This window comes from Mandrillus leucophaeus, unplaced genomic scaffold (assembly GCF_000951045.1).
Source record: "Mandrillus leucophaeus isolate KB7577 unplaced genomic scaffold, Mleu.le_1.0 Scaffold223, whole genome shotgun sequence".
Taxonomy (NCBI): Eukaryota; Metazoa; Chordata; class Mammalia; order Primates; family Cercopithecidae; genus Mandrillus; species Mandrillus leucophaeus.
This window is the reverse complement of record NW_012102288.1, coordinates 1481352-1500189: the sequence shown is the minus strand read 5'-3', so window position 1 is coordinate 1500189 and position 18838 is coordinate 1481352. Positions and strand designations below refer to the sequence as shown.

At 36.3% G+C, this 18838-nt stretch overlaps 1 protein-coding gene across 1 annotated transcript in view; it reads left to right on the top strand.

The window, feature by feature from the left end:
• Positions 1-18838, top strand: part of MLIP (muscular LMNA-interacting protein) — a 274509-nt gene that overhangs the window by 230139 nt on the left and 25532 nt on the right. Inside the window, exon 12 of the mRNA XM_011981285.1 lies at positions 8887-9090. Within this exon, the coding sequence (XP_011836675.1) occupies positions 8887-9090 (204 nt within the window). The remainder of the gene's footprint in view (positions 1-8886; positions 9091-18838) is intronic.

The following is an 18838-nucleotide window of genomic DNA, read 5'->3' as shown; positions in this document are numbered from 1 at the left end:
CTGTGGAACTCTCACAAAAACTGACTATACATTAAGCTAAAAAAGAAAGCCTATTAATTGCCAAGATGGATATAATATACACAAATTTATCTGATCACAAAAAATTTATAAATTAATAACAAAGTTAGAAAACATAAAAAGTTTCTGACATTTGTAGGTGGAAAATTTTGCTTTTTCATGAAACGTTGATGAAAGAAGAAATTCAGAATAAAATTTCTGTGTTTTGCTTCTTTTTTCTCTAGCTTTATTGAGGTGTAATTGACAACTAAAAATTGTATATATTTTAGATAAAAACTTGATGTTTTGATACATGTATATATTGTGAAGTGATCACCACAATTAAGGTAGTATATTTATCACCTCATGCAATTACCATTATTATACTATTATTGTTGTGGTAAGAATATTTAGCATCCACCCTCTTAGCAATCAAATATACAGTACCCTATTGTTAGTTATATTAATATTGCCATTCATTAGATCACCAGAAGTTATTCATCTTTGGTAGCTGAAACTTTGTACCTTTTAACTAACACTGACCCATTTTCCCCTCCCCTCTGCCCCTGGTAATCACTATTCTACTCTCTGCCTTCTATGAGTTTGACTATTTTGGATTTCACACATAAGTTAGGTAATGCACTATTTGTCTTTCCATGTCTGGTTTACTTCACTTAGCATAATGTCTTCCAGGTTAATTGATATTGTCACAAATGGCAGGATTTCCTTGTTGTTTAAGGCTGATTAATATTGCATTATATGTATTTATGTATTATACCACATTTCCTTTATCCACTTACCTATCAATACACATCTAGGTTATTCCCATTTCTTGGGTATAGTTCTGCAGTGGATATGAAAGTACACATAACTCGAGATACTGATTTAATTTCCTTTGGTGATATACCCAGACGTGGGATTGATGGATTTTTATGGTAGTCATATTTTAAATTTTGGGGGGAACCTTCATACTGTTTTCCTTACTGACTTACCAATTAACATTCCCACCAACAGTGTACAAGTGTTCTCTTTTTTCCACATTCTGGCCAACACTCATTCCTATTGCTAATACTCATTCCAACAGGTGTGGTATGATATCTCATTGTGGTTTTGATTTGCATTTCCCTGATGATTAGTGGTGTTGAGCGCCCTTTCATATACCTGTTGGTCTTTTCATATGCTCATTGCCATATCTTCTTTTGAAAAGTATCTATTTGGGTCCCTTGCCCATTTTTTAATTGAGTTATTTGTGCTTTTTTGGTATTGAGTTGTATGAGGTTATTTTTTAATATATATATATTTTGCATGTTAGTGTCTTATATATAGTTTGCAAATATTTTCTTCCTATATTCTGTAGGTTGCCTTTTCACACTGTTGAATGTTCCCTTTGCTGTACAGAGATTTTTTTTTTTTTAAGTTTGTTGCAATCCCACTTATCTATTTTTGCTTTTGGTGTCTGTGCTTTTGCTGTCAAATCAAAAAATGGACAAACAAGCAAAAACATTACCCACAACTATCTCAAGCAGAAGCTTTTTTTCTTGTTTGCTTCTAGTAGTTATACAGTTTTGGGTCTTATGTTTATGTGTTTAATCCATTTTGAGTTGATTTTTGTATATTGTGTGAAATAAGGATCCATTTTCATTCTTCTGCATGAGGACATACAGTTTTCATCACACCATTTATTAAGGAGACTATCCTTTCACCTTGTCAACGATTAGTTGTCCAACCATAATGGGTAGATTTATTTTTGTTCTATTGGTCTATAGTCTGCTTCTATGACAGTGCCATACTGTTTTGATTACTGTGGTTTTGTAATATACTTTGAAGTCACAAAATGTGATCACCTCAAAAAAGGGTCTTTGAAAAATTTCTTTGGATTCACAGATTGAGAGTATTTTTAATATTGTCTTTTTGGCTTGCATATGTCTTCTGATCTTTCTATAGTAAGCTTATATTACTTTGTAATTATATTAAAACTAAGCCTTTTAAAATAATAAAAAGAAGATCTAACTTGAAAAAATAGAAAATAAAGTTTCTATCTGGAAAAGTAAGCTAATGCAATCATTGTTTTTCAAATTATTGTCTATTAGAACTTATAAGATATAGTTAAAATAGTCCTTGAAAGGAAATTTTGTAATGTAAAAATGCTAAATAAATAAGAAGATTAATAAAGGCCAACCAAGTAAGCATTCAATTTGGAAAATTTAAAAACAAAAATAAAACAAATATTTAGAGGAAACATTATTTAAGGAGAAAATCATTATTCTTTGCAAAAGAAAATAAATGAAAAGGAGTTTATAGGATTAGAAAAAGATAAATAGCTAGAAAGCAGAACAGTTGTAGAACTCATAAATATAATAAAATGTATTCATTGAAAAAAGTGTAAAATAGCAAACTGTTAGCTAAACAGATCAATAAAAAGGGAGAAAATATAAAATAGAAAATGAGAAATAGACATGAAAATAACTAAGAATATAGAGGACACAAAATATGACACTGCTTCTCTCACACTTATGCAAGTGAATTAGGAAATCCACAGGAAATAAATACTTTATAGCAAAAATATCTAGAAAAATATAAAAATAAAATTCCAGTAAACCAATTACCAAAAGAAAAACTGAAAAAAAAAAAATGAGGTTACCCTCAAAAAGTTCCAGGTCACAAATAGATTCCCAGGGAAATTCTAAAAATCTTTTAAGGAACAAATTCAGTTATGTGCTGCTTAACGATGGAAATACATTCTGAGAAATCCATCGTTAGGGGAATTCTTTTATTATTATTATTTTTTCATAAGTTATTGGGGTGTGGGTGGTATTTGGTTACATGAGTAAGTTCTTTAGTGGTGATTTGTGAGACCCTGGTGCTCCCATCACCCGAGCAGTATATACAGCACCATATATGTCATCTTTTATCTCTTGACCCCCTTACCCTCTTCCCCCCAAGTCCCCAAAGTCCATTGTATCATTCTTATGCCTTTGCATCCTCATAGCTTAGGTCCCACATATCAGTGAGAACATACGATGTTTGGTTTTCCATTCCTGAGTTACTTCACTTAGAATAATAGTCTCCAATCTCATCCAGGTCACTGCAAATACTGTTAATTCACTCCTTTTTATGGCTGAGTAGTATTCCATTGTCTACAGTGTATATATACCACAGTTTCTTTATCCAGTCATGGATTGATGGGCATTTGGGTTGGTTCTACGATTTTGCAATTGTGAATTGTGCTGCTATAAACATGTGTGTGCAAGTATGTTTTTTGAATAATGACTTTTTCCTCTGGGTAGATACCCAGTAGTGAGATTGCTAGATCAAATGGTAATTCTACTTTTAGTTCTTTAAGGAATCTCTACGCTGTTTTCCACAGTGGCTGTACTAGTTAGGGGAATTCTTTTTCGTGCAAACATCATAGATTTTGCCTTACACAACCCTAGATGGTATAGCCTATTACACACCTAGGCTATAGGGTATAGTATAGCCTATTGCTCCTAGGCTACAAACCTGTACAGCACAGTACTGTACTGAATATCATAGGCAACTGTCACACAATGGTAAGTATCTGTGTATCTAAGCATATCTGAACATAGAAAAGATTATATGTTCAGATGTGGTATAATCTCATGGGACCACCATTATATATGCAGTTTGTTGTTGGCTGAAATGTCTTTATGCAGTCCATGACTACAACTCTAATAGCAGAGAGTTGTAGACTATAGTAATGCAAGGATATCTTCTATATCATTTTATGTAGCAAGTGCAACATTGTTATGAAACCCAACAGAAGTTGCATGAAAAGGAAACTTCAGCCCAAACTCAGTTATAAATATCAATGCAGATATCTCAATTTAGTAGGAAACAGAACTCAGTGGAACATTAAAGAATGCTGTGTGCTTACCAAGTAGGATTTAATGCAAGTGGAAAATAACGTAGTTGTCTCCTTAGACTTTAAGTGCCATCTTTATTAAATGAACAAAACAGAACTCTTAAGGACTTTCAGTAAGGGATGGTGGATTGAACAATGCCTCTAAATATGCTTCTTCCAATATTTCCTTAAAATTATGGTAAAGATGTATTGTAAAGATATAATCTACAAGTATAGGAAGTAAGAAGAGGAGACACAGCAATAGAATTTTAGAGGCAGAAAAATATCCTGATGAGGAAAAACTGACATAGCAACCCAAGAAAGTGAAATCCTAAGCTGGCCAGGGAGAAAGCCAAGTACTGATTCCATTTCTATCTTAGAGTTCTCAAAAGACTTAGGATTTGGAGGTGCTTGATACCTCTGAAGGGAAAGTAAAGAAATGGTAGCTGAAAAAAGGAAGATAAGGTAAAAGCTATTTAAGAAGTAGCTATCCCCAAATTCATGTTTCTTCATGACTGATTAACTCCCATTTTAAGAGAATAATTCACATGGCTGGAGAGAGGAAAACAGGATTTCTGGCTTGGGGCCTCCCGGCATAGTGGAGAGCAGTGGAGCTCTTCTGAAAGCAGGAGACTAAGTGATGCTATGAGGGATTAATGCTGACATGCACTATCTCTTCCATTTGCATATCAGAACACTTGTAGCCAGGCCTTTGCCTTCTAGCCAGGAGATTGAAAATGTCTTTTTTGAGGAATCTGACCAATACAAAGAGGAAAGCTCTCAAGTTATTGAGATTGGGTTACAATGTACAGTGAAACTCAAATAACCTGATCCATGTGCTCAGAATTTCCAAAGTGCTCTTAATTTCTGACTCTAAAATATTAGCAGATAATTAAAGATATCCAGATACCTGAGGAAGACTTCCAATATGAAATAAGAACAGAAAACCAAACCCCAAAAAATGACCAAACAAGAAATAAACAAACAAAAAACACAGGAAACACTATTTAGAGAGAAAAAAACTCAAGAACATCAATATTTTTACAGATAGATAAGATAGTGCCTCTATAAAATGAAAACACAATACTAAAAAAAGAAAAAAAAAGAATACTTGGAAAATAAAAGGACCTCTTGGAAATTAAGCACAACATTGTGGAAACAAAGAATGCAGTATAAAAGTTGGAGGTGGGGTGACTAACTCACCACAGTTTGTCTTAGCACTAAAAGTCCCACTCCTGGGAAACCTCTCTATCCTGGGTCACCTTAGTTGGAGGATGATATGGTTTGGCCCTGTGTGCCCACCCAAATCTCTTGTTGAACTGTAATCTCCCGTGCTGGGGGAGGGACTTGGTGGGAGGTGATTGGATCATGGGGGCAGATTTCCCTCTTGCTGTTGTCAGGACAGTGAAACAGTTCTCATGAGATCACGTTGTTTAATATGTGCAGCACTTCCCCTTCACTCTCTCTTCTGCTCCGCCATAGTAAGATGTGCTTGCTTCCTCTTTGGCCATAATTATTAGTTTCCTGAGACCTCCCACCCATGTTTCTTGTACAGCCTGTGGAACTGTAGTCAATTAAACCTCTTTCCTTTATAAATTACTGAGTATCAGATAGTTCTTTATAGCAGTATGAGAATAAACTAATACAGAGGACAAATTAACTAAACCTCTCAAGCTGATGAGCAAAAGAAAAAGAGATGAGAATTGGACTATCTTAAAAAGTCCAACATCCAGAAAGAGAAGAGAGAAGAAAAGGAGAAGGAAATGATAAAATAATTCATGAAAAGTTTCCAAAATGTTACAGAAAAAGGGCATCAAGTTCCTACAAAAGTAGATGAAAATATACCCATGGCTAAGCGCATACTGGGGAATTTTCGGATTATTGAGGACAAAAAGAAATCCTGTGTGCTTCCAGAGGGAGAGGACAACAAAAAGTGTCATTTACAAATAATCGGAAATCAAAATGGCTGGGCTTCGAAACCATGCTGGACAATACAGTAATCCAGTATAATAATGCTTTCAAAATTCTGAAAGAAATTATTTTCCAACCTGGAATTTCATATTCAAACAACCAAATGTAAGAGTAGAAGAAAGTCAGTTTTCAACATGCAAGTTATTGGAAATTGGCTTCCAATACTCCATTTTCCCAGGAAGCTCCTTTAGGGGCCAGTAAATATGAGACAAAATTTTAAAAAAGTAAGACACAGGCTATTAGAAACAGGAGATCGAGGCCAGGCACGGTGGCTCAGGCCTGTAATCCCAGCACTTTGGGAGGCAGAGGCAGGCAGATCACGAAGTCAGGAGATAGAGACCATCCTGACTAACACGGTGAACCCCCTTCTCTACTAAAAATACAAAAAATTAGCTGGGCGTGGTGGCGGGCGCCTGTAGTCCCAGCTACTCGGGAGGCTGAGGCAGGAGAATGGCGTGAACCTGGGAGGCGGAGCTTGCAGTGAGCCAAGATCGCGCCACTGCACTCCAGCCTGGGCGACAGAGCGAGACTCCATCTCAAAAAGAAAGAAAAGAAAAGAAAAGAAAAAAGAAACAGGAGATCGAACATGGGAGAGAGACAAATTAAATACCCAGGATTATGCTAAAGAGAATCACGGGATAATAATGTATACAAACATAGAAGGCAATTAGCACAGATTGAAACATACGTATTGAAGCTGTCACCACCAAGAATCCTTTCACCTTTGTGTTGTATTCCAACTGACAGTACTCAAGTGAGCTTGGCCAAGGTTCTTAGCTCTCTTTTGCCTGTCCAAGTGCTGGTAAGACTCTGCTCTCCCTTGCTGCCCAGCTGCCTGGATAGAGTGAGGACAACACCTGATCCTACAGAAACATTCATGTTTGACCTACTCCTAAGAGCTGGGGATTGGCAAAGGTAAACTTAGAAGCACAAAACACAGAGTAGCACACTCTCTGCTAACATTTTCCTCTTGATTGGATAGAACTTGATTCTGCCAGATAACTGCATTTGGTGAATCCGTTGCTTTCCATGGATGACCATGGGCTTGCCCCCGACAACCTGAGAATTGATTTTTACAACCTCCAAGAAAAAAACTGAAACCTGAATATAAACCAGAGACTGTTCAAACCACTTTTCCTAAGCATCTGCAACTATCAATAATAACACTGTTCTTTTCTCACATAGTTAGTCTTGTGTTTGCTACTCGGTTGTCATATTAATCACTTTTACGCTGATTAATAATTTATTTAATTACTTGGTAAAACAATGAAATGTCTGATTTAGAAATAAAACAAAATTATAAGTCAGAATCATCTTTAATGGACAATTACTGCATATGTTCCATTAAAGCTACCCACTGACATGGCTTTCATTTCATTTTCATTCAATGTTAGAGGCATTAACCAATGAAATTAGACAAATGGAAGAAATGAAAACTATAATAACTGGCAAAGAGGAGACAAATTTATCACTGTGTTAGGTGAACTGATTTTTTTTCATGATAGACCCAAAACTGCTAAGAGAATCAAGTGAACGACAATTACAATCAGTACTATAATTCAGTAATGTGTCTTGGTAGAAAATAAATAGCTGTTGTGTACTGACACAGAACAATTCCAAAATTGTCAAATAAAAAAAATCAAACAAGACACAAAATATTGTAAAGAGGATGTTATCTTTTTAAATTTTAAATTTAAGTTTCTATTTTTTCTTCAGCTTTGAAGTTCCAGGGTACATGTGCAGGATGTCTAGGTTTGTTACATAGGTAAATGTGTGCCATAGTGGTTGGCTGCATGGGTCAACACATCACCTAGGTCTTATGTCCAGCATCCATTAGCTATTATTCCTGATGCTCTTCCTCCTCCCACAACCCTGGACAAGCCCCCGCGAGTGTTGTTCCCTCACCATGTATCCATGTGTTCTTATTTTTCAGCTCCCACATCTAAGGGAGAGCATGTGGTGTTTTGTTTTACTGATCCTGCATTAGTTTACTGAGGATAATGGCTTCCAGCTCCATCCATGTCTCTGCAAAGAACATGATCTTGTTCCTTTTTATGGTCACAGAGTATTCCATGGTGTATATGTACCACATTTTCTTTATCTAGTCTATCATCAGTAGGCATTTGGATTGATTTCATGTCTTTGCTAGATGCTATCTTTTAAAAATAATAAATGTATGCCTGTGCTGAGTGGGTAAAATAAGATATAGATTCGTTTTGCTTGATTTGTAGAAGACACATACCTGTATGTAGGCCCTTTCTGCAACTTTTCTTTGTAGCCTCAAGACTTCGTACTCTTTTGATTTCCTTGCTCCATTCACATAATTTATGGCCTCATGTAGTAGTTCCTACTTCCTCAAAGGCATTCATCCTGTTTCCATGTTAAAGAGTCACTCTAGTTTAGGCCTCATAACCTCCTTTCTTTGTAGTTGCACTCCTCTCTTTGTTGCACCACGAGTTTCTCTCCAAAACAACACATTGCCTAGAATCAAAGACCTCATTCATTCTTTCCAGACCCACCTCTCCCTGATTCCTTATCCATGACAAACTCAACTCCGAAACTTACTATGTCATGAACTAAACCTTGTACTTCTGCCCCTGCCCTCACGTGTTAATATTCTGCACAATGCCCTCCCCGTGACTCCCTGATTTCTTCCAGACAAAAATCACAAGCATCTTTAAATTAATTTCCATGACTACCTACCTCTTCCATGACGATGTTCCTTTGGATGGATTTCCTTTGGATGGATTCTCTTCTTCCTTACATATATCTCCCCTTAATACTTTCAAAAATAAACCTGGTACGCTTCAGGAGACATTCTGCAGGCACTTGTTTTGTTCTGCTGAAGAGGCTGGAGGTGGGGAATGAAAGGAATTTTTGAAAGAGACACACAATATACACTGAAAGCAGGTGTCTCATGAGGGACACCTCCTCATGAGGAGAGGTTTTCTTCTTACTGGTAAGAGATTCTGATCTATGTCTATCATAGACCTGATTCCAAACATGCTTGACTTTTTTACACTAACATCCTCTTATGCCTTTCTTCTTCCCCCTAGGATGTAACAGTCCCTCCCAAGCCTGTCTCGCTCCATCCTTTATATCAGACTAAACTCTATCCTCCTGCTAAGTCACTGCTGCATCCACAGACCCTCTCACAGGCTGACTGTCTTGCCCCAGGACCCTTCAGTCATCTGTCCTTCTCCTTGAGTGATGAACAGGATAATTCTCACACCCTCCTCAGTCACAATGCGTGCAACAAGGTGAGAACTCCTCCCCAAAATGAGGATTATTCTGTGCTGTGAACCTTCATTACACTTGACTTTTAAAACTTAAATGTGGAGGAAACTTATGTGTTAGAAATATTTAAATATTAAATATCTAAATGTATAAAGAATATTAAATATTTGTGTGAAAGCATATTACCTTATAAGCAGATAATAATTGAACTTGGGAAATAATAACCATTTATATATTTTTCCAAAGTCATTCACTTATTTGTATTTTTCATTGTTCTATGTTCTAACTCCATGGTGGAAATTCCAAGACATTTTTCAAAACCTCACAAAATGCCATTATTAATTTATATTCTAGTCTTAGTTCAGTGTTCCTAAAAACCTTCCTTAAATTACAGTGCCTTGTTGAGGAGGCACTTATAATTAGAGTCAATGGGCAAAAAATGACTTAGAATTACTGTGAGTATCTGCAAAATAATATTCACATTTTACTGTAAAATGTACCTATCTGCTTCACTGTGTATAGTAATAGGATATGTAAAAAATAATGAAGTGTTTCATACCTGAAATGTGTGTGTGTGTGTGTGTGTGTCTGTCTGTCTGTCTGAGTGTGTATGATACAAAACAAGTAAAAAATATTTATAGTTGACTTTTGAATTCAATCATAAATTTTTTCTAGGAACAAGCAGTTAAACTATATGGGGCTTACATATAAGTGCCCTTTGCTCTTCCGTTAAAGGCATCCTGGCTAGTACAGATGCTCAGACCCTGAAAATTTCCTAAAATAATTGACTGGTTAAACTTTAATTAAATCTTTTTGTGAAATTCAAAATCCTGTTTAAAAGCATTTATTCTACAAGATATCTATCTCCAATTAAATACATCTCTAAACTTAGAAATCAATCAAGATCATCTTCCAGAATGTAGTTGGATAATACTCCTTGGAGCCTGAGGCATTTTTAAAGAAAAAAATGTCAGTAAACTCTGTCTAAATGCAAACAGTTATCTAAAAGCAAACACTATAATACTATTACATAAGGAAAAAATGGATTTTTATATTTAATAGCTTCTGTGACAATTGCATGATCAATTTTGATTAAACGAATTTTATAATATCAATTTTTTGCCAATAAATGTTTTTGGGCAACATTCAATATGACATTTATCTGACCTTTGTTTGTGTCCCACTCTTGGACTAGAAAATAAGTATATGAGAGAAAGTATAATATTTTAAAAATTATTTCATATTATTTGAGATTCTTTCTGATTTAATATTTACCAACAGCCATGAAATCCATTTAGTTATTTGAGTTAATAATTCTGATAATAATATTACCATTTTCTTATAAATTGTCATCTATGATAAGGTTATGATTTAATTTACAGATATCAATTACATGATATAGCTCATTCTTTTGATATTTTGAGAGTGTTTTCTGGAACTGTTCAGCAAGGATAGACTCTATTTTATCCATATTTCAGCCTTTGTTTAGTTAGGCTGAGAAGAACAAAAGCTATGTGAAATTGGACAACTATTTTCAGTCCACATAATCCTCATAATAGATCTTGTCTTTTTGAGTGTGAGGTTTATTGATACTGAATAAAGAACCATTCAGAACCAAAATAATGACAGTAATAATAATAATATAGCAATACAACATTTTTAATGGAATGTTCAGTTCCTTAGTCTTGAATCTGTATTGTCTTATTAAAGAATTACCAATTTGATGTCTACATTTACGAACATTGTTTGTTAGATACTGGGTCAATAGCATACTAATTTATCAGGATTTTTTCTTTTTAATTGAAATAACTTAATGCCTTTAATTGTAAGACATAATCTCTTATTTAATTAACTTTTATCTAATACCCTAACATCATTCCCAAGTCTGACCTTACAGCTTTGCCTACTGGGTTATCTCCAAACTCAAATCTTCCCATCCTTCCCTCTGGACAACCATGCTGAACTTGTCTTACAAATCTTTAAAGTCCTTCTTTAACTGGGCTACAATAGGTGTTCAACAGGTTTTATTCTTCTGCTGCTGAGTCTGCAGTGTGCGCTCTTCTCTTCTAAATTTTCATCAAACTCCTCATGTCCTAAATCTTCATCCTAATCCATCCCTTACTTTTTTACTTTCAAGATGGAACTTTATAACTGGGTACATCATATCGTATAAGGATGCTCAGGTACTTTCTTTTCATCCTGGAATAAAACAGTACAACTGCCTTCTTCACTTCCTTGCAGCCTCATGAAGGGGGTCATTCCTTTTACTTTCTTTTCCTTTCTTTTTTTTGCTTTTAATTATACTTTAAGTTCTAGATATATGTACAGAACATGCAGGTTTGTTACATAGGTATACATGTGCCACGGTGGTTTGCTGCACCCATCAACCCATCATCTACATTATTTCTCCTAATGCTATACATATTTCTCCTAATGCTATCCCTCTCTGAGCCCCCCACCCCCTCAACAGGCCCCAGTATGTGATGATCCCCTTTCTGTGTCCATGTGTTCTCATTGTTCAGCTCCCACTTATGAGTGAGAACATGCAGTGTTTGGTTTTCTGTTTCTGTGTTAGTTTGCTGAGAATGATGGTTTCTGTCTTCATCCATGTCCCTGCAAAAGACATGAACTCATCCCTTTTTATGGCTGTGTAGTATTCCATGGTATATATGTGCCACATTTTCCTTATCCAGTCTATCATTGATGGGCATTTGGGTTGGTTCCGGGTCTTTGCTATTGTGAATAGTGCTGCAATAAACATACGTGTGCATGTGTCTTTATAGTAGAATGATTTATAATTATTTGGGTGTATACTGAGTAATGGGATTGCTGGATCAAATGGTATTTCTGGTTCTAGATTCTTGAGGAATAGACTCACTGTCTTCCACAATGGTTGAACTAATTTACACTCCCACCAACAGTGTAAAAGAGTTCTTCTTTCTTCACATCTTCTCCAGCCTCTGTTGTTTCCTGACTTTTTAATGATCACCATTCTAACTGGCATGAGATGGTATCTTATTGTGGTTTTGTTTTGCATTTCTCTAATGACCAGTGATGATGAACTTTTTTTCATATGTTTGTGGGCTTCATAAATGTCTTCTTTTGAGAAGTGTCTGTTCATATCCTTTGTTCACTTTTTGATAGGGTTGTTTGTTTTTTCTCTTGTAAATTTGTTTAAGTTCTTCCTAGATTCTGGATATCAGCCCTTGACAGAAGGATAGATTGCAAAAATTCTTTTATCCTTGAAAGTGAGATAGCCCAGCACATAAGAAAATGATGCCTCTAGTTCCTTTGTCTGAGTTTATTTCTTGCCCCAACGCTTTTTACATGGTGATATTGGGCAAGTCATTTAACTTCTGAATGCCTCTGTTTACTCATTTTAAAAATAGGAATAATAATAGTATCTACCTTATTAGAGTATTATGAAAATAAAATTGACAAATATGTGTAAAAGTGCCTGAAGATAATGAAAAACATATAAAAATTAGGTCTTATTATCACTAAGCTTTCTGGGATTGTCATTCTTACTGCTTTCCAAAATCGTCCATTCTTCTCCATTGGATTCCTCCCCTTTGTATCCAGAAGCCTAAAAAACAAAATAAAACAATACAAAAGGAGGACTTCATCCTTTTCCTTGATGATGCTGCAAATCTATCAGTTTCAAAATGTTCTTTCTCTCAAAGTGGTCAATAGCCACTATCTCCATCCCCTTTCTATAAACTCATTCTTTAGCCCATTCTTGAAAGCATTCTGACTTTCACCTCTACCAGTCTACTCAAATTGCTGTCAAGGGTAAACTGGTTGTCAGCAAATTCAGCTGAATTTCCTGACACAGTTGATCATTTCCTCTTGCATTTCTCTCCTCACTCTGCTCTTGGGTTAATACGCACATTCTAACTTTCTGACTGCTCCTTCTTTGCTTTCTTTGTGGACACTTCTTGCTCCTCTACCTCTTCTTTCTAATTGCCTCACTTCAGCTATTTACCCATTCACAGGTCTTAGTGATTATCTTAGTACTGATAAGTCTCAAATCCACACTTCCCGTTCTGCTTCTCCACTGAGATTCAGTTTCATATCTTTAGCTGCTTGCTTATCATTTCCCCTAGGATGTCATGTTGTCACCTCAAACTCATCATTCATTTTGTCTCAAACTAGTTTTGCACTGGCTCTTCTACTTCTGTTATTAAAACCACAATTCTCAGTTCCCAAACTCAAAACTTGATTCATCATGCTTTTTGCTTTTTCTGTTTTGTCCTTATATTGAGTCATTCACCAGGTTGAATGCATTCTTATATTTTTTTCACACTGGTCTTTATTATTATTATTTTACTTTCCTTAACTGATATTCTTATTTTCCTCTAGGCATGCCTTGGAAATTCCTTACTGTTCTACTTGTTCATGCATTTTCCCATATAAAATACTCTTCTACGTTCTCCTTTCTTATACAAACCATTCTTGTACTTTAAGTTCGCGTTAAATTATCCCTCCTCTTCTGTGACATTTCTCCGTGCATCAGTACTCAAAGTGATTTGTTTTCTCCCTTCAATTTCTGTACTCTTTTCCTGTGCCAAGGCATCTCCTGCATGTTATAGGTCATCTTGTATTTATTTGTTGTGTTTGTCTTGGTGTCTATCTAGAGTGTGACATAATATGCTATTTCCCACCTTATAGGCAAGGTAGTAAATATCTATTAGTGATGAACAATTTGTACAATTACCTAACTTTTTCACCAGGAGCCCCAGATGCTTGAATTATTATTTCTATGTCAAGTAAAGACTAAATCTGAATCAACTTATGGATTTACCAGTTCATTTAGAATAACGTCACTCAGTTGAGGATATTTCTTTTATTGAAGGCTATATCCGGTTTCCACAGATCTGATGGAGTGTGTTGGGAGCATAGGTAGGGTGGGGTTGTGGAGGCAGGGAGCATCCGACCTTCTCCTGAGGTGTTCTCATTCCTTTCTGTTATACAACCGCGAGTAGTATAATACATGGTTACATCCTTTTTACTTCACTAGCAAGGTATGTCCTTAACAACTGTAGGTCAGCTACTTCTCTGCCCCTACAGCTTACATGGGAGAACATTATTACCTGCTTGCTGGGAGCAAAGTGAACTTTGTGAAGCTATCTCAGAACCATTCTCTTGGATGCCCTACATATCTTTCTCTGTTCTCCTGTTCATGTCCTCTTTGCCATAGGGAACTCCAAAACAGTCCAGATTTGTGAGTTCATCTACTCACTAAAATTTATTTGTAACCCCAAATCAGCACTCATTGTGTTTGCTCTTCTAGTCATTTGTGGAAATTCACAGAACAGGGAGAAATTAGAATCTTCTATGCTCCCAACTCAGGTTGAACAAGGCAATGCTCTGCTTTTTTGTTGTCATGCCGTAAACAATCGTCCTTTTTAAAAGCCGGGTGCAGTGTCTCACGCCTGTAATCCCAGCACTTTGGGAGGCCAAGGCGGATGGATCACCTGAAGCCAGGAGTTGGAGACCAGCCTGACCAACATGGTGAGAACACGTCTCTACTAAAAATACAAAAAATTCGCCGGGTATGGTGGCGCACACCTGTAATCCTAGCTACTCAGGAGGCTGAGGCAGGAGAATTGCTTGAACCCGGGAGGCGGAGGTTGCAGTGAGCCGAGATCACGCCATTACACTCCAGCCTGGGCAATAAGAGTGAAACTCCGTCTCAAAAAAAAAAAAAAAAAAAAAAAAAATTGTCCTTTTTGCGTTCTCTCTGGTATCATGTTTTTGTTTGCATCTCTGTATGTTTGGTTGGTAATTTTTCTGTTTAAAATGGCCCCTAAGCACAGTGTTGAAGGGCTTTCTAATGTTCCTACACTCAAGAAGGTTGTGATGTGTCTTAAAGAGAAAATAAGTATGTTAGGTAAGCTACTTTTAGGCTTGAGTTATAGTGCTGTTGACCATGAGTTTGGTGTTAATGAATTAATAATATATTAAATATGTGTCTTTAAACAGCAACACCCATAAAACAGGTTATTTATTGATTGGTTGATGAAAATGTAACTAGAGACTTGCAATAACCTAATCCAGGTTTTCCCCAGGAGAAATGGTTTAGTATTCACGAATTCCATGCTCATGGAGGCTTTAAGGACATAACTGCTGTGAATAATCAATAATGAGGGTGATTGCACCTTTGTTTGGTTTTCTCTGAGAAGACTGTCACTTACGAGTAGTTATTTTGGGAGGGGGTTCCAGGAAATACCTGTTAGGGGAGTGGGAACTGAGACAAGGAGGAGAGGCATCTAATAAAGGTTGTGTGAGCAAGCAGGTGACCACTGTGGGGAACTGGAGCTTTATATCACTGGGTAACTCTGGGAGCTACTGTAGGGACACACAGCTCAGAGCCCTGCTCTCTGAGGGGAGGAGGAGGGAAATTCTGGCAGTCATTAGTTGAGGAGAGGGGTTGGGGCAGCATCAATCCCAGAAAGAGCCCTGAGGCTAAGAAAAGTAGAAACAGGTAGTTTGAAGTACAGAGGATGGTTGCTGCTTAAATGTTAAGGACTGAGAGGATATATGTGGCTCAATGACTTATGTTATATGTATGTGTATACACATGTATATATATATATATTCACGAAATTTTATGTTTATGATCTAATTTTGAAGTCCAGTCTCCTGCAGATCAAAACTTTGGCTGTTAAAACTTAAGGGGCTGGGAGTGGTGACTCATGCCTGTAATAACAACACTCAGAAGCCAAGGCGGGAGGATTGCTTGAGCCCAGGAGCCAGACACCAGCCTGGACAACATAGGGAGACTCTGTCTCAACAAAAAAAAAAAAAAAAAAAATAGCTGGGCATGGTTTCGTGCACCTGTGGTCCCAGCTACTCAGGAGGCTGAGGTGGGAGGATTGTTTGAGCCCAGGAAGTCGAGGCTGCACTGAGCCGTGATTGTGCTGCCACATTCTGGACTGTGCAACAAAGTGAGACCCTGTCACAAAAAACAAACAAAAACAAAATAAAAGTCTTCAGGATATTTTCTTTATTTTTGATATATTATGCTTTGGACTATGTATATTGCTGAAACAAGAAAGGATACAGAGGAAAGATGTATCTGTGTGGGGGGTTACTATTTTAAAATTGTATCTAATCTACTATAGTCATTTTGTCCATTTTTCCCCCATTTTACAATGCATTTAAATTATTTTTTATCTTTGGAGGTAGCAAAGTACCATGTACAACACACCTGTTTATGTCTAGATTAAGGCCTACTGGAGTCTATTTTCTATTTTTAAAAATTCAACTCATTTAGAAAAATAATATTCTTCCTACACACCATAAATATGTGGCCACATGTGTCTCAGCTTACTTACCTGGCCCTGAGGTGAGAAAACTAACACACACATAAAGTATCTAAGTAGAAAGCTTATCACTGTCCATGACTTTTCTTCTTTCCTCCATTCACCCCTTCTCATTTCTTCTATCTTCTACTCTCATAATTTCCAAGATATACCTCTCTTTATAAGTCACCCTAAAATTCCAATTTTTCTTGCCTACTTTCAATATTCCCACTAATTACTCAGTTTTATGCACTTTGTTCTCTTTTCTTACTCCAACTACATTTTCTCCCTTTCATTTAGCATAGCTACAAGTCATGTAGATAGGAAGTTATCACTTATTGCGTTCTCCCTTGAGTCTCTACTCTGCCAGTTTGCACCAGCAAACAAACGAGAAACACATAACTAGTCTATGAATAGAAACTAGAGGAGTGAGGACTAAGCCTTCACAATCAGGATGACTTTTCTGATCTGTTGGCAGAAGCAAGGCTGAGATTTCCTAAGCAAGAAGGCTCTATTTACAGTGAGAGCTTGAGAGGTTTTACAAGCAAAAATAGGATCTTTATAGGCAAAGAGCTCTAAAGCCCCAGGAGAAAATTCACAGCCATCCTTGAGGATATTTTTTCTTTCGTTTAAAAAAAATTATTTTGGTGCCAAGTTTGTGACAGTAGAGCCATTTTATTTCACTTTTAGTTTTCTAAAAATGTGTGATCTTTGTGTGTTGTTTGTAACCATACACTATTTTATTTCAAGTCTGCTCTGTCTCATGAAAGAGATAAATAAGTATGACAGATTTCTTCACATGTACTGTAGATTCTCCCCTTTCTTCCACTGCTATTAAATCCTATTGTATGTTTTTATGCAAGGGCTAGCTCTAGATTTCTCTAGCCTTTCAATTTGCATATTTCAGTATTCATATCTGGAGTAGTCTCTTAAAAAATCTCTACCACCATAGCTTTCACTTCATAGCTAGAGCAGGCTGTTCATCTCCTACCTCTCCATTCTCCTGGCTCAGAACCCCTCGTAGCCTGAGCACTCTCACTTGTAGACCCCAGGCTGTTGTCACTGCTGGAGATCAAGGCACAACCTTTAAGATCTCTCATATAGACAGGAAAATGTATACTTCTATGTAGATGATCATGTGTTCTGATGAGTCTGGGTCATTTAAACATACACACACACACACACACACACAAATAAAAACATTATATATGTATGTAATGTTTTGTTCTATTTTTTGAAGAATTTTATTTTTTAAATAGAGTTTTGAGGCTGGGTGTGGTGGCTCATACCTGTAATCCCAGCACTTTGGGAGGCCAAGGCCCAATTGTTTGAGGTCAGGAGTTCAAGACCAGCCTGACCAACATCCAACATGGTGAAACTCTGTCTCTACTAAAAATACAAAAAAAAAATTAAAATATATGTTTATTTTTTATATAATAAATAAATACTGGGCATGGTGGTGCATGCCTGTAGTCACAGCTACACGGGAGGCTGAGGCAGGAGAATCACTTGAACCCAGGAGGCAGAGTTTGCAGTGAGGTGGGATTGCACTATTGCACTTCAGTCTGGGTGACAGAGCAAGATTCTGTCTAAAAGAATAAAAACAAAATTTAAAAAAAGGTGTTTGAAAAGAAATATTTATGTCTACCACTATAATAAACCCTTCCAGTCAATAAATATTTTTAAAATTATATGATTTCAGTATTTTTAGTGCCCCCTCTTTTTATCAGAATTGTCCTGTTTGATCAGTAAGCATAAAGTCACTCTACTTATAGTGAAATGCAAGTTAAAATTCATCTGCAGAGTCTATTTGTAATGAGGCATCAATTCCTGAATTTATTTTGTAGAATCAATGACTTGTGTGCTTATACTTGAAAAAGTAATTCAAACTCTTGCTTTAGCTTTCTTAACTGTGAAATGACAAACAAAAACAACAGCAACAAAATAGAATCTCTGTCATAGACTTGTTACCGGGATCAAGTGATATATGAAAGTAAAACTGTCACATTCCATCTTAAGTATTCAGCTTTATACATTTTTTTAGCATCTAGTTATTATAGTAGAATTTTGGTGCTGAAGTGAAGAAACAATCCATCAATATAACTCGTAGGCCATTACTCTCATCTTAAATAGCTTTTTCCTTTTATTACGGCTTTTTGTTTTTATTGCTTTCTGATTTATTCACATACGTGTTTCCCTTAATTCTCATTTCTCACTCTTCTTTCCTTTCTGCCGCCAGAGAAAAATTCTAAACTATGTCATGTGTATCTATCTGTTTGTGTATTTTCTTTCAAAAGTTGCATTGTTATTTTGTGTGCATATAACATCATTTACGTAAATGTTACTGTGCCACACATTTCACTCTCTTCCTGCTGGTTTCTGTCTCTTCAGCTGTAATAGTAGGACATTTAGTTCGGTTTCAAAACCCTAACTTTAGGACTCAGATTGGGCTGTTTGCTTCAGA